Source organism: Pezoporus wallicus, unplaced genomic scaffold (genome assembly GCF_028554395.1).
Source record: "Pezoporus wallicus isolate ANWC-B61680 ecotype Strahan unplaced genomic scaffold, APGP_CSIRO_Pwel_v1 contig_2871, whole genome shotgun sequence".
In the NCBI taxonomy this organism is placed as follows: Eukaryota; Metazoa; Chordata; class Aves; order Psittaciformes; family Psittacidae; genus Pezoporus; species Pezoporus wallicus.
Window position 1 is genome coordinate 4,908,491 of NW_026640775.1, and position 21,274 is coordinate 4,929,764.

Below are 21,274 nucleotides of genomic sequence, written 5' to 3' on the forward strand. Positions count from 1 at the left end.
TTACACCTACTACTGGATGACATTTTTGAGCATTCTGGGGAGCCAAACCTTCTCATTCTAAAAAAAGTTGCCTATATATTTTCCTTAAGTGGTTAATTTGTTTACAGTATTCAGAAAAACTGAACTGGTCTTTACCATCTTCTGCTTCCCCATGGGCTGGGCTCAGGCTAAATTCCTTTATATATGCTCTGTCTTTCACAGCCTCAAACAGTAGGAGTAGTAGGATTCATCTGGGATTGATACTAGTCACTTGGAGTACTGGTCCTTTAGCATTAACTGTTACAGTTATCCCTCCAGTCTATCAGCATATCCTTCTTAGGCAGGAGTTTGGTAGACGGTATTTTATTCCCTCCAAATTTACCAGACAGTATGCCACTTTTAAAGTTCCTTGAACACCTCAGGAAGTCTTTTTGAATTAATGTGCAACTAGGAAGCTGCAGTGGTAATATTTTTAAAACAAATCATAGCTGTCTATTTTACAGTTCAGGAAGGACTTTATGAACTCACAGCTCAGCTACATATCAGCAACTGAAAGTGGTAACAGACACATTCAACAGCTTTTTACAAAAATCATATTCAAAACGTACCTTTTTAAAGGAGTTTAAGTTTATAGGGTTTGCATGCAAGTCATGATTTGCTCATGCAGGTGATAAGCTACTTTCACGCAGCTTTTCTCTAATGCCAACAACAGCCCTTTAGCTAGGTACATTATGTTAGCCAGTCAGTCTGTTCTTAAGGAAAGGGAAAGGCTGATATTGGGCCTGAATTCCTGTTTTGGAGATTTTTACTATACATTTGGTTTTAGCTCAGTGCAATTTTGTTTGGATAATGTACAGTGACAGCTACAGAACAGATTATAAGATAGATGAACACAGCAATAGCAAATATACTTCAGAGGGAGTTACGTATGGATGGGCTGCATTGTCACAGTCAGTCACAGTCATTTATAAATGAACTTGGTCATTCACTTGTATAGTTCCAGATGCATGTTAAGGTAGGTAAAGTAAGTGCCCCCAGAGTACACAACTACCTATAGTCTAGATAATGATGGAGTACAATGAGGCAAACCTTACTGGGACCACAAAACCAGAAACTGGCCTTGAAAGAAAACACAAGCTAAAATTGTATTTAGTCATGTAGGTTACGTACTTAGATACTAGAGAATCCATGATCCTAAAGGCACTCATAACTTCATAGTACTTCATAGTATTTTGACATAGAAGAAAATTTTCCTGAGCTATACCTCCTTCATCGTACTGATCCAGTAGCTTTTTCTTTAGAAATACTGGAACAGAGATTAATGAGTAGTTTTACCTCACCTATGCCTCATTTTACCAGTCTTAATAATGCAGTACAGTATTCACTGATACATGACTACCACTTCACAGCAGTTCCAAGAAGACTTTAAAAACTAACAATAGAAGATTAGGGAAAAGTTAAATTCCTCTTGGAATTCTGGTTCGTAGCACCTGGGTTTGCAGCCTGCATTCACCAGACCAGAAGTACAAAATTAAGGTTACCTAACAGGAAATGGCAAAAGTTTCAAATGCAGTATTCATGCTCTAAAACACGGGGGAAAAATACATCCTGGTTCAAAAGTAACAATCACAATAGAATCTGCAGGACTTTGTACTTCGTAACTCTAACACCTGATAATGTCTAGGATAGAGTGAGCTTTCTCATAAAACTGTTTTCTTAAAAAGCTTAATCTCTTCCCCCAAAAAAAGACAGGCTGCTTCATTCAGCATTCCCCTAACTGCTTCTTCTTTTGTTCTTGACCTATTTAATCAGTCATTATGGTTTTGAACCTGTTCAGGAGCTTGATGAGATGAAATTCGGAAGACATGTATATGAAGATGAGCAGCAATCTGTAGGCATACACCAGTGGCATATCTCAGCATATCAAACAAGGATATGAACTTCAAAAGAACAAAACAGAACAGGTTAAAAAAAAATAAATCTAATTATTTCTTAAAATTGTCCCTACTATAAATTCATCTGTACCATAATCAGAATCTATCCAAATGACAAGTTTAACAGCATTTTAACATAAAGATACAGGGTGGTTTAGAAGAAAAAAATGAAGCCCCAAAACCCCAGCACTAAACAAAGTGCTGTCTGATAAACAAAGTTTAGTTTGCAGTTTGCAGAATAACTTTAAAGAAACCACCTGGACTAAAGCATAATTACAAGATACGTCTGTAGATTTACTTTCACATCTCTGTTCCAAGGAAGCCAGTCAGCTCCCAAGGTACATGTTTACATGGTACCCTGCCACTCCTGCTGCAGCAAAAGCTGAGATCTGAGCAAGTCAGAAATGGCAGAGACAGTTCTCAATCCATTCCTTTCAGTATGTGCCAAATGAAAAGTACAAACCAAAATGCTTACCAATGCTATCCATAGAACAATATATTCATCAATGAAACTATTGAAGTACTGATCCAAAACTAGAAGTCCTGGACCAATATATGCAGTGTCCTGAAGACAGATTTTACTTTTTGTCATGTAAGCCACCTATGTAAAAGAAAAGAGACACAAAAAGGAATCACTGCAAGATGAGTTTAACTACTAGCGAACTGGCATGATGCCCTTGCCCAGCCACAGCCTGCTATCCACTGTTCTTAAGCAGGCACGCCAAGGGCTTCACAAATGCTTCAGGGGCTGATGCTCTGTAACAGTTTCTTTCCAGGTTATTCAATCAATATCAAGCACTTTAACCAGTGGTAACCACTGTCTGAATTATCAGCTGGTATTTGCTGGCTTTATTATATAGGATCCAGAGCAACCTCAACAGGCTTGAGAGGTGGGCAGGTGCACACCTCATGAAGTTCAACAAGGCCAAGAGCAAGGTCCTGCACCTGGGTCGGGGCAATCCCAAGCACAACCACAGGCTCGGAAGAGAACTGATTGAGAGCAGACCTGTGGAGAAGGACTTGGGGGTGTGGATTGATGAGAAGCTCAACATGACTCAGCAGTGTATGCCTGCAGCCTAGAAACCAACTGTATCCTGGTAAGGCACTGGCACAGACTGCCCAGAGAAGCTGTGACTGCCCCATTCCTGGAAGGCCAGGTTGGATGGAGCTTTGAGCTCTATGATGATCTTCACAAATAAAAAATATGCAATAAAGCCGATCTTTTTTTTCATCCATTGATGAGGTTTTTAATTACAAAAGAGATAAACAGTTTATCTCTTCATTTTAATGATTAAGGTAAATTCCTGTTTCAGGTAACTAAACCAGAAGCCACAGCACTGTTAGTAGGGCTTGAAGGACCAGAGTTATGATGTTAAAAACAGCGTGTTTCTAGGAGTAGGTTAAAACTGAAAGCTGTAACCAAAACACTCAATAAGCATGTGTTTGCATCAACGTCATATATAATCTCTCTGTAGGAGCCTGAACCTAGTTCAGTGTCTTGGTCATAATGAAGCTGGTAATACAGCATCAGAGCAGAATGGGAAAACTTTCACGGCACCCACTGACCCAGTAAACATTAAGCCAAGAACCAGTTTAGTTTTAGGAGGTTTAGGACCAAAGTGAGATTCCTTACCACCAGCTTCTGTGAGATTTTGGCATTCACAAACCCAAATGTCAAGACATACAGGCAAGAATGTTTTTCAAATAGCTGAGTTGTAGACTTTTTATAGATCATAACGGCCAGCGTGAGAAGTAGTCCAATGTGCAGGCCTGGTGAAAGAACACTTGTTCCCTGAAATAGAAATTGAAAGAAAATTTCCATTCTGAGGCTTCAGTCACACAGTAAGGTCCACATTTTACATGTACTGTAAATCCTATTAAACAAGACCAGAGTAGTCAAAGCTCAGGGAAAGCCCTTGACCAACACTATTAGTATCCTTTGCAGTGACCAATAATCAATTTTCTAAGAAAATTCATTGCTGGTTCCTGCAACAGAAGAAATCTGGTAATGTGTAGACAGAAGGTAGATAATGACATCCAACACTCATATGCTTGTCTGCTTAAATACTTAAATAAATAAAACCCTTCTGATGATACAAAATGCAATAAATTATGGGCATATATTATTCAAACTGCATTCGGATCTTTAAAGCAACTTACTGCTATTGTAGATCCATTCTTTCCAATTCCTCCACCAAAGATGACACGGAAGTAACTGAATGAAGAAAGTGCTGTTCCACATAATATGCCAAAAACTGCAAGGAACTTCGATTCTAAGCCCACCAAAGGGACCTTAGCAAGAAAAACAAGAGAAAAATATTAAGGGTAACACCTTTTTTAAGAAGTGATTAAAAAACCTCCTGATACCTACTAAACAATTGTTTTATTAGAATTCTTGCTCAGAGGGACAGTGTTTGGAATTTGTTTCCTTACTAAGGAGACAACAAATTTCTTTCGTAATGTTAACTTTGGAGTACTTCAGTTCTGGTCTTGAAAATCCAGCTAGATCTTTGCTAGATCTTAAGGACTGTTTGTCCTTACAACGTCTTCAAATATTTTTACTAACAAAACATGACAAACTACAGCACTGCGAGACATGGGAAGCGGTAGAAGGACAGTTCCTTCTGTTTCACAGGGTAACACAACATTGAACCGCAGGAAACACAAACACCATCTGCCTTCTTTGTGTTTTGGTACATGTTCTTTGTATGCTGTATCTTTGCATTCAGAACAGTCTCCAGATACAAATTTTAATTAAGCAGTTACCTTTCAGAATCAATTGCAGTTTCAAGGAAACTTCCAAAGGCAGCAGAGGATTAAAAAAAAAAAAAAAAAAAGTAGTAATAAATTGAAACCATTGACTATATTTTTGAATAGATTGTTTTGAGATACAGCATAACTACCACAGCTTTTAAAACCAAACATCATTAGAGTCTGATTTGCCTACTTTGTTTTCCAACATGAAAATAAGTTGTTTGAAAACAGAACAAAAGCCTCTTGCAGGATAAGAAAAGGAAACAAAATTGCTGAGTAAACTCATGAATTAATTTGAATTACTTGGTGGTTTATATTTAGGTTAATTTGCACTGGTTATCAATAGCATGGAATGGTCTCAGCTCCTCCATGCACTATGACCAAGCAGAACTAGACGTTTCTGAGTAAAGACCCTAGAAAGAATGAAGATATCAGTCTGATGTACTTTTGATGCTGTCCACTAAAGTCACCTTTAAAGAGAAGAATAAAAGCCAGAGAGAGGGAGATGCTTTTGGACAGAAGTAAATTCTTTAAATATAGATATTTACATTTATGTCAGCTGTGACATAACTGTTAAAAATCAGTACATTTCTAACAGCAGGTAAATACGGATTAGTTAATCAAAAACCCCTTAACTTCATCCCATGATTTTGTTGGATTAAAGCATTTTATCTTCAAATTTAAAACAAAGCATCCTATAAATCATTTAAGTAAACAGAAATGTATGTCACAAACAAAAGAAATAAAACTAGAACAAAACCCAGTTGTTAAAGCTTAAGTATCTGCAGAGTACTAGTTCCAAATCAGAAGTTTGCATGTGGCAGATGGAGTCTTTTTTCCTCTATGCAGTTCTAAATTTGTGCACAGGAAGTCACACTATTATATCCAAGTTAACTACAACATAAGAATAACCAAGTGTAACATAAGCTGAAACAGAACATTAGACAACTAGTAGGGGTTGAGGGTACTCACACAGGATAGCTTCAAATACCACAGGAACTGTGAACACTCAACAGGAACTCTGAATACTTAATGAACTCACCTTAGAGTCCCATATTGCTGTTCCAGCATATGCAGATGTCAAGAGCAGCATTGTTATGGCTATCTGAACTTCAGTTACATCAATTCTAGGAAGGAATAAAAGAGACATTTAGTTAAATAAAAGGTCTTTTTGCTGCAAGTAAGGCAGTGTGTGTGTGTGTGTGGGGGGGGGGGGGTAATAAGAAAAGTGACTTTAAATTATCTCCTTTAAAGTACTTCAGATTACATCAATCTGTATATAAAACATGATTTTCCTTGACTGAGAAAGCTCCTCTATACAGAAGCACACATCTCTGGTTTAGATCTAAAATTAAATCTATACCCTTTACCTAGAGCAAGCCACATACACTTTTAATAGGGGGAAAATCTTTAATGAATACATTGTTAACTGAGAATTTCTGTACATATTTACAGACTTGTTGATGTGCAAGTATGACATCAAAATTTAAGGCAAGCTCACAGTAAATGCAATCAGACATTTCCATTAAAAGCGTATCATATAGAAGTATGGACTGTAAAGAGCACACAGGGGCAAAAGGGATTTTTTTAAGCTCTCATATCATGATAACTTGCTAGATAAGAACCTGCAAAAAGTGAGGGCAGTATTTTGAGGACTGAGGCCGCGGGTAGCTGAGCATCTGTCCTGTTTTAGAGGATGTGGGATTGAGATCTTGTTTATTTCCATAAAAACATTTTTAACATAGGTGGCCTTGTATGCCCTCTAAAGTCTACACTCTGAATTCCACCTTTTTTGTTCTCAGACAAGACAGCCAGTTCCTTATTACTGTATTTGATTGATGAAATGTTTTGGGAAGACCTGAATACAGAAAAAAAAGTTAAGCAGAAGCTTGAGAGAAAAAAAACTTGATACTTTCAATAAAGCTTTAAAATAAATAAAATAAAAAGATACGCACATCTAAGGTACCTTTTATGCTATCAAAGTTTTTGAGACAGATACCTCATCTTCTACTGAAGTTAGCAGCACCCAGTAACAACTGATGTTTAAAATGCAACTTTTCTTCAAGTAATTAGAATAAATTTTCTGGCTTAAGGTATTATGACCAAAGTCAATGTGTACTGTTATTTGCTTAACACATGATCTGTTTGCATGGGAAATGGCGTATTTTTAAAGACAAATAGGAATCAGCTCTTGGTTAATGGAAAACATTAATCTGATCTTCATAATCACAGCAACATTTCATCACAAGCTTCAGGCTCAGTCTTAGAAGAGCCAAAGTTTAAGCTTCAACTAGATGATAAGCTGGAGTGCTCATCACTGCTCAAAACCCTGTCAATGGGTCGTCCTCCCCACACCTCTGTGCTCCCTTACTTGTGGTAGCTGCAGTGCTCTTCAGAATATAAGGTGCATCAGTTCAGCTTGCTAGCCTTGGGTTGTGTTTTCATCTTCTGCCCATATCATGAACCAACTTGGGGTCAAGTGCCAAAGACTATGCAGGGATGGAATGGGACAGTGGTGCTGAGAGTGGGCTTCTCCCTTTCTGCCAGGGATGAGGTGTTAGAACTGCACAGGCACTGCAGCGGCTGCACATTAAGCCTGTCAGTTACATCATACAAAAGCATCCATATGCAGGTGCAAGTGTTCAGAGGTTGTGTTCTGTACTAGTAAAACTTAGAGCTCTAAGCTGTACTGCATTTGCTGTTGCTGGTAGTGGGAGGAGGCTCAAACTTCAAGTTGAATCATTCATACCAAAGTTTAATACCAAAAAGGGCCTACAGGAAAGGCTGGAGAGGGACTTTTCACAAGGGCATGTAGGGATGAGAGACAAGGGGAGATGGATTTAAACTGAACGAGGGGAGATTTTGATTAAGTATTAGGAACAAATTCTTTACTCTGAGGGTGAATTCACCACTATGAGGGTGGTGGGACACTGGCACAGGTTGCCCAGAGAAGCTGTGGCTGCCCCATCCCTGGCAGTGTTCAAGGCCAGGTTGCACGGGGCTTGGAGCAACCTGGTCTAGCAGAAGGTGTCCCTGCCCATGCCAGGGGTTTGAACTGGATGAGCTTTAAGGTCTCTTCTGACCCAAACTGTTCTGACCCAAACTCTTATATGATTCTGTGATTCTATGATACTTTTACGGAGGCTCAGACTGTTGGTTGCAACACAGCCCAGATCAGAGTACAGAGATTTTAATCAGACACTATGAGGTATTCTGCATAATCTGAGAGTACCCAGCTGCTCTGATCCTTCCTGGCCATCAGCACTAGTACTCTCATCCATCACTTGACTTCTAAAAATCTATTGCTGCTAATTCAGGATCAGCATCAGTGAAAGCTTCCATCCATGTTATTCTGTATCATCATATTTAGAGCAACATACTAATGCCTTCACTCAAGACTCTCACCTCTATGCTTAAAAGAAATAAAATTGCAAGCCTTGAAAAAACACTGACCTATTTCCACTAAACAGAAATAAGTTATCTTGGAGAAAAAGCTGTGTCTGTTTAACTTCAAACAGTAAGCACGGAACACCAGGCCATTCCAAACTGCTTGTACTAGGCACTATCACTATATTTACATAGAAGTTGTTAAGTTTTTAAGGAAGAATTTTTTCTGTGGTAGGGGAGTGTCAGCACCTTCCTGATGTAAGGGGGTCATTCTCACATTTCATGCAAGAAAGGAAGGCACAGTAAAGCAACCATGTATGCAGAGTCTCAGAGCTCATGACACAAACCATCTCCCTTCAGTGTAGTCCAGTCATGTACAGAAATTCTCGTATTTCAGCCATCATTCTAAAGCATCTATTTTTGTTTACAGCACAAGATGTCCTTTAATAAAAGCAGGATGGGTGGGCAGGTAGAAGACTTATAGTTTCTGTGGTAAAATGTACTATCAGCAAATAAAACAGAGCTCTTAGTGTTACCACAGAGGCTGCTTTCTTTTGATACAGATATTGAACAGCATGCAAGGACAGCCCATCACAAGGCTGTGTGCCGAGCGATGCTCAGATTTGCTAAGGTGCTTTTTGCAGGTCAGAGCTAAGTAAGACTATAATAAGCAGGTGACGTAACAAATGACCAGGATTAGCAGAAGGACAGCCTTCATCTATCCCTCTGCTGCTGCAGAAGTCTCCGATCATTTCTTCTTTTCAGAAATCTTTACTGGAGCACAGGTTATTGTTCAAAAGCAGCAAAAAGGCACAGCTAGGCATCACCACAGCTGCAGGAGGGTAAGCAACCTCCATGCTGAGCTACTGAAATTAAACTGAAATTGTTTTCTTCTACATGAATGTCATGACTCCTCCTCCTACACTGTAGTGAGGGCAGATGAAATTTCTGCCAGGTCATGAACAGCAATCTCTAGAACTGTGACCTAACACGAAACCTAAAGGACATCAAAGCCAGTATGAGCCAGATCAAAAACAAAGCCTCCACATAAACCTGGGACAATAAACCTGCAATAAAAGGAGTGTGACCAGCAGGTCGAAGGAGGTGATCCTGCCCCTCTACTCTGCTCTCGTGAGACCTCACCTGGAGTGTTGTATACAGTTCTGGTGCCCTCAACATAAAAAGGACATGAAACTGTTGGAACAAGTCCAGAGGAGGGCCACGAGGATGATCAGGGGACTGGAGCACCTCCCGTATGAAGACAGGCTGAGGAAGTTGGGGCTGTTCAGCCTGGAGAAGAGAAGGCTGCATGGAGACCTCATAGCAGCCTTCCAGTATCTGAAGGGGGCCTGTAGGGATGCTGGGGAGGGACTCTTCATTAGGGACTGTAGTGATAGGACAAGGGGTAACGGGTTAAAACTTAAACAGGGGAAGTTTAGATTGGATATAAGGAGGAAATTCTTTCCTGTTAGGGTGGTGAGGCACTGGAATGGGTTGCCCAGGGAGGTTGTGAATGCTCCATCCCTGGCAGTGTTCAAGACCAGGTTGGACGAGGCCTTGGGTGATATGATTTAGAGTAAGGTGTCCCTGCCCACGGCAGGGGGTTTGGAACTAGATGATCTTAAGGTCCTTTCCAACCCTAATAATTCTATGATTCTATGATTCTAATTCTTCAACCACTGCCATAGATCTGAGGAGCTCCTTGCCAAAGGATGCCATGGATAGAGAGTGTTATTTGAAGGAAGTCTGGAGATGTCTATGGAAGGGAAACCTACTGGCAAGGGAATTTCTCTCAAAATGCATGTGGTTCAGAGTCCCCTGGGCTGAAACTGTTCTGTGGCTGGGAAGTTACAAAGGGAGGTACTGTGGATACTTGCTCTGTCCCTACTCCTACACAAAGCACTTGCTTACACTGCAGGCAAGATCTCTCTGGCCCAAGCCTGCATGGTGCTTGCTTCTATGGATTCTAAGAATAAATCTGCAGACAAAACAGCCAAACACATGCAAACAAGCACATAGAGCTGAAATCAACTGTTAAAAGAACAATTCCTCTACTCAGTGTTATGCAGGGTTTTAAAGTTCTTGCCAAGTAAAACACAATTCTGCTGGGTGGGAGGGACATGAAAAAGGAGGCAAGAGGAAGACAGCAAGTCAAAAAACAAGAAGAAAAGGAAATCAAGTAGCTAGCAGTCTCAGACATTAAGCCACGCATACTTCTGAAGATACCTACTTACTTTCCAAATCTTAGTATGCCTGATACATATGTCTGCCAGTGAGCAGTATAGAACATGAACAGTCCCACAAAACAACAGAAAAACAACCAGTCAGGATTTGTTCCTAGTCGGATTGCTATGCAGGATCCAAGGACAACAAAAACTGAAAAGCAGAAATGAACATGTTAGTCATGTACCCTCTTTGCTTGTAGTTAAGAGAAATAAAAAAAAAAAATCACAAGGCATTTTATATCACTTTAACAAAGTAATGATATCACTGATACTTCACTGTGTAACTAACCTCAAGGACAGTCCTGGCAGGACAGACCTAAACATAGGACTCCCTTTCTTCCAAGCCTACAGTGGTCACTCTCCCTTCTGCTGGCCTTGTCAAAGCCTGTTCTTTGCAACATTGACAGCTTCAAGGGAAAGGTCCAGCTCAGTGGTAGCTGCACTTCTCTGGGCAGTGTTCCAGCTCCCTGGGCAAATGTTTCAGCTCTTAAGCTTAAAGTACAGGCACCGCCACCAACAGCAGCTAAGTTACAGAAAGCAAAACTGACCAAAGCTTACTTTTTAAGGACTCCAACACTAAGGAGTATAAATTATCCTTCTCTTATGTGCCAGGCTGGATGCCCTGTTACCAAACTTATTTTGGCACCTCACTCCTAAAGCAGAAGCCTTAGTTTCACATGTCAGCATCAGTCTTTTAGGTCCTTAAAATCCTTTATTAGGCATCACCTGTACTCTACTGGAAAACACAGGCTACCTATAGTAAAGAGTCTCTAAACATGCTCTCACCGAATTCTTTGTTTACCATCTAGCTCACTGTAAGAACACTACATGAAGATGCACAGTAAGTTAAGAGCAGAACACATTACCCAACATCTGCCAAATGTTCTTCTGAAATATCTTCCCTGATAGTGGTCAGGGATTCAAAGGTCAGGGGCAGCCTTGACTGCAACACCAGGAGATGAGGTTATCCTAAAAGAAGGGAATGTGCTGACCCTGCTCTGAGCAGGGGATTGGACTAGATGATCTCCAGAGGTCCTTTCCAACTCTAAGCAATTCTGTGATTAATCAGCTATTCTTGAAAAACATTAAGTTTTTTAAAGGTAGAATGGGTAACAACAGTAGGTTAAGGCTACCTGTGGAAATAGAGTCGCAACCATGATCAAAGAGCTCTCCTAGAGGAGAACTACTGTTCGTTCTTCTGGCTTGCTTCCCATCTATGGCATCCAGAGACTGGTAGATAAAAAGTCCTAATGCACCCAGAATGTATGCCCAAAAAGGTGCCTGAAAGAGAGTCGCACAAAAGGTCACTAGGCAGTTCCCATTTCTTAGCTGATAATCTATTTTATTAATAGATAGAAAATATTGTTCTAAACTATATACATTGTGCTATTTGTGACTTAGTTAATGAACAAACCAAATTCCTTGCACTAGTCTACATGAATTGTAGTACCTACTTTAATGAACTACCCCAGATAACACCAGTGGAACACAGGTCCTTCTATTAAAAAAACTAACAGACACCCCCCTCCCCCCCAAAACCCAAACAAAAAGACCAAAACCTAATCTCTCTTCTGTATCAACTGACTTATTTTTCACCTTAAAACCACACTATTTCTGTATTTGTATTCTTTGTGCTGAAAAATGTTACGAGAATAAAATTAATCTTTAAAAACAAAAGATGTACCCAGGCACTTACTAAAGTTCTCAGCAGTTTATGTGATAGAGGCTAGATGGGTGCTCAGGTTTTCAACATATGAATATAAAAACCCATTACATTTTACTAAATAATGACTTCAACTTTTTAGAGAAAGAGATTTTTCCAACATACCAAAATTCACTACACAGGCACTTTGGACAAAAGTTTGAAGAAATTAAGTCATTGACTAAATATGAAGGAGCAACTATCTACTTAATATAGGCCATAAGAGTTTCAAAACAAGATGTGAATCAGTTACCTTAGCACAAGGCTTAGGTTCAAAGGAACTGTCCTACAGTGTTATCTTCCAAAAGCATTATTTTCATATGCACAGTCAGTACGTCCTGTCTAGGAATTAGTTTTTACTAACAATTACTTGTAACACTTTTTGAACAAAAAGTTACAGATAACTTGTTTGGCCTCAAGTAGTTTCCATCTTAACAGTTAGAAGCACTGTTCATGAAAAGAGAGTAAAAGTTAGGTGCTGGAAATGCAGCTTGCAGGTTAAACAAGTGAACAGTCACAGGCAGTTGCAGAGCTGAATCCTTTCCAGCTCCCAGGTAAGGGCCAGCTGCTGTGGTTCTGCCCGCCTGCAATTCCTCTCCTGCAGCACAAACAGACCAACATGATTACGTGTATTTCCTAAGTCCAGCAAAGGCTATTAAGCAGATTAAGACAACAGATGAAATCTCAGTGAGCTGAGATTTGTTCACACTCATATAAACCCAGTGTCACTGCTGGAGAAAAAGGAACAATGACAGTTGCCAATCAGTTCCTAGGCAGGGACAGGAGAAGGCAGTGGTGAGAATGGAGATGAAGTGAGCTGCTCCTCCACATGTTCTGTTTTCTCATCATAGTTATACTCACTGCTTCATTATTCTTCCAGTTAGACTGATCACAAAACACATTCTTCCCAAGACCCAGCATGCTTAAGGGAGCTTCAGTTCTGAACAGCTTTTTTTTGTTGTTATCTAAGACTTCCTCGAGGATTCAAGGCTGTCTGATACAATGTGCTATCACGTAGTTTTGTGCTTTTAATATGGAAGCAATATTGCCAGAAAATTTATGATTTTCCTGCTACCCAGTATTTGGTTAATTTCATTAATGAAACACACCACCATTTAAAGTCAAAGGGTTGGCTGCTTCACCCAGCTTTGAAGCAAAAGCAAGTCAAAGAATTAGGGATGTCAGCTACAGGTGAGAAGTCTGGATTTTTATGTACATAGAAATCTAGAAAACTCCAGAAATTCTTCAAAATTGGCAAGGCCATCTTTCCCCATAATCCAAAGAACTAAGAAAAATTGTAATCACAGATCATGTTGGAAGCCTTGAGCAGATGAAACAGGATGTGTGGATATTCTCATTCCAATATACACTTAACATACCAGTATCTGATAATCCCCCTCCAAAGACCACCCTTTAGAAATCCAGCTCCAGTGATGACAGCAATGAGTGCTTCATGTTTACCAGTGGAATTAGACAAGTTATTTAGCTTTCTTCTCCCTTTTAATCCAGTTAAACAAAGGGATCTTGTGTTGGGGGATGGAGTTAAACAAGGAAGTAAGTCTTTTGACAACGTTTCTCTCCTCTGATGGAGGGGGAAGGACAGAGCCTGTGGACAACAAGGAGCCTACTGCCATCCATGATTCATGGATCACGAAGAGCCATGTGGAGGAACAGATACTCAAGTGCCTCTCGTGGTGTAAACTCACTTGATCAGACATTGTGCAGGGAGGCAGCAGCTACCCATTGGCCCCTGTTCTCCCTCTCCACCTTTCTGAAACAGAGTGCTGGCAGCCACTGCTCAGGTATTTCAGGGCATAAAAGCACAGTTAGGACCCTGTTGAAGCTAAGCTCATTTTACTTATGACACAATCCACACACTAAAGTCACAGTATCTATACCAGCTTTTGCAGAGTAACTTTGTTGCATGCAGAGTAACAGATATTACTGATATTGCCAAGCAAGGCAGCTCCTGACACAGACCTAGGAATAAAGCATTATGAGCAGAAAGGCTGGAAGAAACCACTGGTTTCACTGTAGTCATTTGAAGTAGTATTGTAAAGACATTTCCAATTTCATCACCAATGTTCCTGTGAAGTGCCACAAATGTAACCTGCAGTGTTTTACAAGGCGTTCTCACTGTGGTATACTTCTACTGGTTACAAAAAAAAAGACAGCTCAAGAACTATCAAAACTTGCCATCTAACCCTTGGATTTTTGACAATCAAACCAGGACACACCTGGCAGTTCTGTCCAGGACACCACTGTTTCTTTGGCTGCATTAGGCTCATCTTCTTTTGCAACCCTCTGCCTATAACTGAAATAGATTTTAGTGCTTTAAAGTCATCAGGTTCTCCTTATCACAGACAAAAGTAGACTACATCCAGTGCTAACTGTGCTAGCCAAATTCCATACCCAGTCTGAATTCACACACATCCCCACAGTATGGGGCACATCACCAATAAATTAAATGCCAGTGTGGACAGTTTCCTATTTAACTGGATCATTTCTATAACTGAAACACCAGCCTGGAACAGAAACCTGTTATGGCACATTTTTTTATCATTAACTGTAGTGCTGTATGCTTGGTATTATCACAGTCTTTTGACATGCAAGCTCCATGAAACAGCCTCAATTCTTACTAAAAGAGAAGGCTTGCAGGCTGGTTACCGTGATCAGTTCATGAAAGTTTCCATGACCCACAGAACATGATGCAAGAATTCTTGCTCAAGATAACATCATCTACGTTGTCAAAACAGGTGTAACATGGTTAAACATAAAAATAAATAAATCAGTTTCAACTCAAACTTCTCTTATTAGGTTTTTCTGAAAAAGTAATGGCTTTTGTCAAGTTGCAAGTTACAGTGTAGGTACAATCATTAGGGCTGCTGATCCAGGTCTGTTTGCATTAGCTCCTGCTGGGACAAATCAAAACAGTGTCCCCAGATGCCAGAACAAAAAGTGCTCTGCTCCTGGATGATCTGGAAAGGAGAGGAGAGTTTTCATCCTCTTCCCAGTAAGGATCATCTGTACTCATTAACACCTGTAATGGATGCATCTATATCCCCTGTTAGATCTTATCACATCCCTTACCACAGCTGTGGGGAAGGGATGAATATCCTAGTAAGAATAAGGGAACAGGTGTCTGAGAGAGCTTAGAAATAACCATCTGGAGCATTTCATCCCTATGCTTCCAGTTCAAACTTAACCCAAAGTGCTAATAATCAAAGGCCATTTGTGATCAACTATGCTTTCAGCAGATTAAATGAATACACTTTTAATCAATAAAATACAGTTTTCCAAATCACAGAAGGTGCACAGAGGTTTCCAAATTTCCCAGTAACCACGGACTCTCTCTGCTACCCGCCCTCTCAACACAGTTACAGCTGCCATCTTCTCCGCCTTCTGATGTGCCTGGCTCTCCTTCCCGGGATGTCCCCGGCTGGCTTCCCACGCTGGACCCAAGTAGTTTGCAAATTAGAGAAGTGGGAGCGTTTGAGAATGCTGACATGGCTGGCAGATGCAGCAGAAAGGTCAGGAGGCTCCCAGTAATCATCAGCTTTTCACTGATGAGGTGTTTATTATCTCTGCTCAAAGTTATATCCTGTCCAAGCAAATGTATTTTGGCCAGAACTAGATGCTATTCTCATGGAACTAGAAGAGAACACAAACCTTGGGGAAGGAAGGGGGATGCTTCTCTCCCTCAGTTAAGAAGAATGTCTGAAAGATGATACAGCTCCAAAATCTTTTCACACATAGATTTGGTACAGCAGGTCTGGCCATCTACTGAACCAGAAGGTGTCGAAATAAAACCACGTGTGCACAGTGTTTGACAGGTATGCAAGGCACACTGTTCCTTCAGGAAAAAGTATAGGTTTAACAGCCATCCTTATTCTTCTGCTCCTGTGATTCCACCCCACCAAAGAGCATGAACAGCTGCAAAAGACTACTTGTACCTGGGAGATCCCTTACCTTTTTTTCAAGTAAAGCTCTCAAGCCCAGATAGTTCACTGGCCCAAGCTTTTGCAATATTTAAAGATTCAGCTCCCCTTAATTACTCATCACATTTAGTAATAAACTTGCTTCCTCAATCCACAGCTACTAAATTCATCCCTTCTCTGGAACAGATCCAGAAGAGAGGCAGACTTTTTACTGGACTCCCTCCCTCTCCCCCCAGAATGTGGATCATTTCTTGCACTTCTGTTCAGCACAAAGCATTATATACAATTGTATTAATAACAGGAGAAAGAAAGGGGCTGTTTAAACCTGCATTACAGCAGGGACAGAAGGCAGGGAAGAAGTAAAAATAATAAATAATCATACTATACCCAAGTGCACTTCATGCACACCAGAGACTCCCTGCATTCCTTTAGCATCCCCAGCAAGCTCCTGCTGAAAGAGCTCCTGTCTTTCTGTGTTGGTGTTCCTGAACCTTCGTTGCCTGTCTTTATGCCAAATACCTCTTTCTTCCATTCACCACAGAGTGCTCCGTTTTTCACACATGGGCATTGGCTGGATTCCCCACTCCACTCAGTGCTTCACACTTCTCCAGCAGGTCAGGGGTTTAATGCTTATTCCTTCACATTGCCATGCCTCAACTTCATACCAGCTGCTCCAGCTCACCCTCTTCTTCTCTTTCCTCTCTCCCACAAAGCTCAGTTGTGACCTTACTGTTTAAATAATGTCATGCCTTGTCAATACCTTTCCCTCATTTATCCCTGTGACAGGAAAAAATAAAAAAAGAAATAAAAAAAAAAAATCAAGACAATCCATCTTTCAGTTTAAAAGGTGGTGGGTTTTGGGTTTTGTTTGGAATTTTTCAGGAGGGAGAAGAGGGTTGCTGGGTATTTTTTAAGGAAGTTTTTTTAATAGAGACAGAAGCAGAGACAGCACCTCACCAATGTTTCTCTCCCTGCAAACAGTTAATAGTGGAGCTAGCTAGAGTCACCTAGACCCTCCCCCACTTTTTAGTCTCCCTAGACTAAATCCATCACTGCCCAAACTGCAAATCCATAGTCCACACTTTTCTCCCTGTCTTCCTCCCAGTAATCTCCAGGTTATTTTAACCAAAAGGTTAAAAAAAAACCCAAATAAATCAGACATGATGGAACCTAAGAAGCTGAGAGCAAGCAGGACAAGTCTTTATCACTAGATAAAATCTACTCTGATCAGTTTGAGGTGGGCTGTTTGCTTAGATCCTGCCGTAACTGCTACAAGATTCTTTTTTTAATATATAAATTCAATGTAAAGTAATAATTATTGTTAGCTTGAGCTTCTGTCCTAAAATTCTAGCTTCCCATGGTATTTGAGAGACCTGTGGCTGAGCTTGAAGGATTACCAAAGCTAGGCCCCTCTATAAGCAAGCAGGATCAGAGTTTTCTTTCTCCCTTTTACAAAGATAAATAATTATGGTTAGCCAGTTTTCTTCCTAGTGTTGATGGAAGGGGAAAATTAGTACGTCAGTTTTCCCCAGAATGGGAAGGGGTACAAGAGATTAACCTGCAAAGCCTAATGACTTAACTGTAGCTACTTCAGAGAAGTCAGTTAGCAGTAGAGGAAAACCGATTTACTGTGAAATAGTGGTGATAAAGTGAAAATCCTCACCTAAGAAATGCTCCCTTTTCACTGTAACACAGCAAATTGGAACAGGTTGCCCAAAGAAGTGGTAAATGCTGAAATGAGCAGGTAGTGTCTTCCCCACCACCACATCTGGTATAGCAGTCCTGTATATTATTCCTATAGACTACTGTCCTAAGTTACAAAAAGTAAGAAACTGGACAAACACTCCACAAATATCTACACGTGGATTTTTGTTACAACAGTGCTTTAGGGGTGGAGTCTCCTAATGGCTTAGCTACAAGAAGGCTTATGTTGAAGTGTGCATTTACAGAGGACCGTGGTACAACCCTTTATCTTACTAGACAAGGAGACATTACTGAAGAAGACAATCTTTTCTAAAGCCAAAACATAGCTAGTCAGTAACAAACTGGCTACTCGTGCTGATGAAGATAAAAGCAATAGTGTATAAGGAAATAATAGCTACACGTTAAGAGAATAAAGGAGCATTGCATGGATTTAGACATTGATTGCATTGTCTGTCTATGTAAGTATTACTGAACTGTGGGATTCGCTGCAATAGGACATAATGAAAGCGAAAAGTACAAACAAGTTCAAACTGAATAATTCCAAAGGCAAAAACATGAGCTGGAAGGTGTCTGTGGGGAAACAGATCCATCAGTTGCTGTTCTAGCAAGTAACCCGAGTAGAATCCCTTCTCAAGAAACCCCTAAACCAGTCTTTTGGCAACAGGAAGGGTTATCAAAGGAAGACCTCTTTTTCCAAGCACCTGCTAGCAGCTGATCTCTGAGAGATTTCAGCTACCAGTCTTACTTGGTTTGTATGGTTTGTAAAAACATCAACACTTCAGTGTTTTCAATAAAGGACTTAAGACTGGTTAGCAGAAAAAAAACACAAACCACCTCATTAAAAAAACCCACCGAGGCCCAAAACCTGCTTCTTATTTTATCTGAGTCTTCCATCAAGTGCTCCTACACTTCCACCAGGAGAATATAATCAGTTCTTGTTAGTCCAGCAGGTAATCAAGACTACTTGTTCATGAATGGAAAAGGTGGCTTGGCAGGATAGCAAACACAAAGAAAACAACAGCCACCCTTCAAGATATTTTACCCACACAAAGCAATTTTCCCCTGGCATTTCACACCTTAACTACCATGGATACTACAATGGGTAACTCCTAACAGGCTGGAAAGCTCTGACAGACCTCCTTACATTGTCAGAGAAACTGTAGGCAACCCAGTTCAAGCATCAGCCCACGTTAACAAGCCTGTTTCCCCTCCAGAAGCTAAAGCAATTAAACGTTTCCTACACAAGCAGGGGAAGCATTTGATCTACTGTCAGCTAACACAGCTGCGACACCACTGAACCTCAGTTCTGAACTAAGTGATGCAGAAGGGATGCCAGCCATGCCCCGTGGCCAGCTCTGCCCTTTTCTTGGGCACACCCCGCACCCTATCTCCTGGCTAACAGCCATTTCTACTTTCAGGGCCTCTCTGTTACAGCCTTCCATCTAAGAAGGGAGTTAACAGCTTTCACCTCCTTCCCAGCAGGCTGCCTGAGCAATGTCACACACGTGGGATGTAAGATGGTCCTTGGAGGAGGCAGGGATCCCACGCCCCAGGGTGAGCCCAGCTATGCCTTCGCTCCACAACATACAGCACAGGCCAAGTGCCCGACTACAGCCCTGGCCTCACGGGGACTTCTGGTCAGGGAGGTGAAAGGAACCTACTGCAATTCGCCTTCCTCGCACTGAAACCTGAACGCTCACATCCACCTTGACCCCTGCTACCCCAAAGCCTGCCTCCGCCTCACCTCTCCTAATTTCCCAAGGCAAAGCCGCAGCTGTACCTCAGCCGTTCCACCCCTGGGAAGGGCCACGCATTACCGCCAGTACCCCCGGCTACTGCCAGGAGGTGCCCTGGCGGCACCGCACCGAGGAGCTCCAGTACCCGCTCCCGGGACCTCATGGACGGGAAGGGCGACGGAGGCCCCCTGGGGCGGTGGCCGGGGCAGCGCCGCCAGGCTGAGGCGAGGCCGTGGCAGGCGGGGGAAAGGGTCAAGCTGTAACGGAGAGGCGGCGGCGGGCCGTGGCGGGTGGTACCTGCTCGGTGGCGCTGGGGCAGCAGGCGATGAGCGGCAGCGCCGTCAGGCAGTTCAACAGCAGGCCGCCCAGGGTGATGGTGTTGGGGGCCAGCCCCAGCGGGACCTGCTCTACCAGCCAGGCCCAGTACGGCTGCAGCCACGGCTCCAGCAGCGAGCGCCCGGCCGCGCTGTAGCGGTGCTGCTCCAGGCGCTTCAGCTGCGCCGGGCTGAGGGGCGCGGGCAAAGCCCAGGGCACCGTCATGCTGCCACTACGGCCCCGCCGCGCAGCCGGAGGCACGGAGGTCAGACCGCCACCGCCGCTCGGGGCGGGGCTGAGCGGAGGGCTGCGGCGGGAGGCGGAAGAGGCCGACGCCCAGCGGCGACTCTGCTAGCGGGGAGCCGCCGCCCCGCGACGGCTGACGTGAGCCGCGGGTTCCTGCGCCCTGGGAGCATGGCTCCCAGCCTGCCCGCAGCAGGGGCCCGCGGCTGGGCAGGTAGCCGCGGCTGGCTGTGGCAGCCCTGCCTTGAGAGGGTGGGGATCCTCGTGGAGGGGTTGCCCCCGGGAGGGCCCGCCCTGTATGCTTCCCGTTGGTGCTGGGCATCGGCGCCCATGCCTGTCACTGCTGGACGTGGGCAGGGTGGGTGGAACATCCCCTCTACGCTGTGGTTTTCCTTATTCATCTTATTATAAGACGAAGAAGGTCTGTATGAGCCATCAGTGTGCTCTTGCAGCCCAGAAAGCCGTCAGAAGGATGCAGGTTGAGGGAGGTGATTCTCCTCTACTCCCCACTCCTCTGAGACCCCACCAGCACTACTGCATTCAGCTCTGTGGCCCTAAGCACAAGACGAGTGTTGAGCTGTTGGAGCGACTCCAGAGGAGGGCACGAAGATGCTCAGAGGGCTGGAGCGCCCCTCCTATGAAGACAGGCTGAGAGAGCTGGGCTTGTTCAGCCTGCAGAAGAGAGGCTCTGGTGAGACCTTAGAGCAGCTTCCAGTGCCTAAAGGGGTCTGCAAGAAATCTGGGGAGGGACTTTTCACAAGGGCATGTAGGGATAGGACAAGGACAAATGGCTTTAAACTGACAGATATATATATGACAGAGATAATTAGATATTTGGAAGAAGCTCTTGACTGTGAGGGTGGTGAGGCACTGGCAAAGGTTGCCCAGAGAAGCTGTGGCTGCCCCATCCCTGGCAGTGCTCAAGGCCAGGTTGGATGGGGCTCGGAGCAACCTGGTCTAGTGGAAGGTGTCCCTGCCCATGGCAGGGGGGTTGTAACTGGATGAGCTTTAAGGTCCCTTCCAACCCAAGCTGTTCTATGATTTTCCTTTCACACATTTTATAATGCAGGTGGATGGTGAAGTGTTTTGCTGGAGTGAAGCATAAAGGCAAGGCTTGGGCAGGAGGTGACTTACTTGCTGTTAGCAGGACTCCACAGCTGTGTCTGCAGGCGGGGATCCCCATTGTGTCAGGCAAGGAAGGGGTCCTCTGCCACCAAAGGAGCCCCACTGCCCAGGGAATAGAGATCTTACATGTTACAGAGCAGCTGGCCACTGTTTCTCAGGACTTGCTTTACCTCCTTGGTGTGCTTAGAGAAGTCACATCAAATTAAATACGCCTTTTCAGAAATCATGGCAT

General features: G+C 42.7%; 1 protein-coding gene across 3 annotated transcripts in view; it reads right to left on the bottom strand.

The window, feature by feature from the left end:
- Positions 1-19,916, bottom strand: part of CHPT1 (choline phosphotransferase 1) — a 21,870-nt gene extending 1,954 nt beyond the window's left edge. Inside the window, exons 1-8 of one of the 3 annotated variants that reach the window (XR_008973650.1) lie at positions 19,657-19,916; positions 11,413-11,560; positions 10,289-10,430; positions 5,710-5,794; positions 4,074-4,205; positions 3,547-3,705; positions 2,389-2,514; positions 136-1,919 (exon numbers count right to left, since the gene is read on the bottom strand). Coding sequence is in view for 2 of the 3 variants with exons in the window: in XM_057420606.1 (XP_057276589.1) it covers positions 1,809-1,919; positions 2,389-2,514; positions 3,547-3,705; positions 4,074-4,205; positions 5,710-5,794; positions 10,289-10,430; positions 11,413-11,560; positions 19,657-19,899 (1,146 nt within the window). In the remaining variant the exon portion in view is untranslated. The remainder of the gene's footprint in view (positions 1-135; positions 1,920-2,388; positions 2,515-3,546; positions 3,706-4,073; positions 4,206-5,709; positions 5,795-10,288; positions 10,431-11,412; positions 11,561-19,656) is intronic. The other 2 variants (XM_057420606.1, XM_057420607.1) reach the window with 2 other exon arrangements.
- Between the last annotated feature and the right edge of the window lie 1,358 nt (positions 19,917-21,274).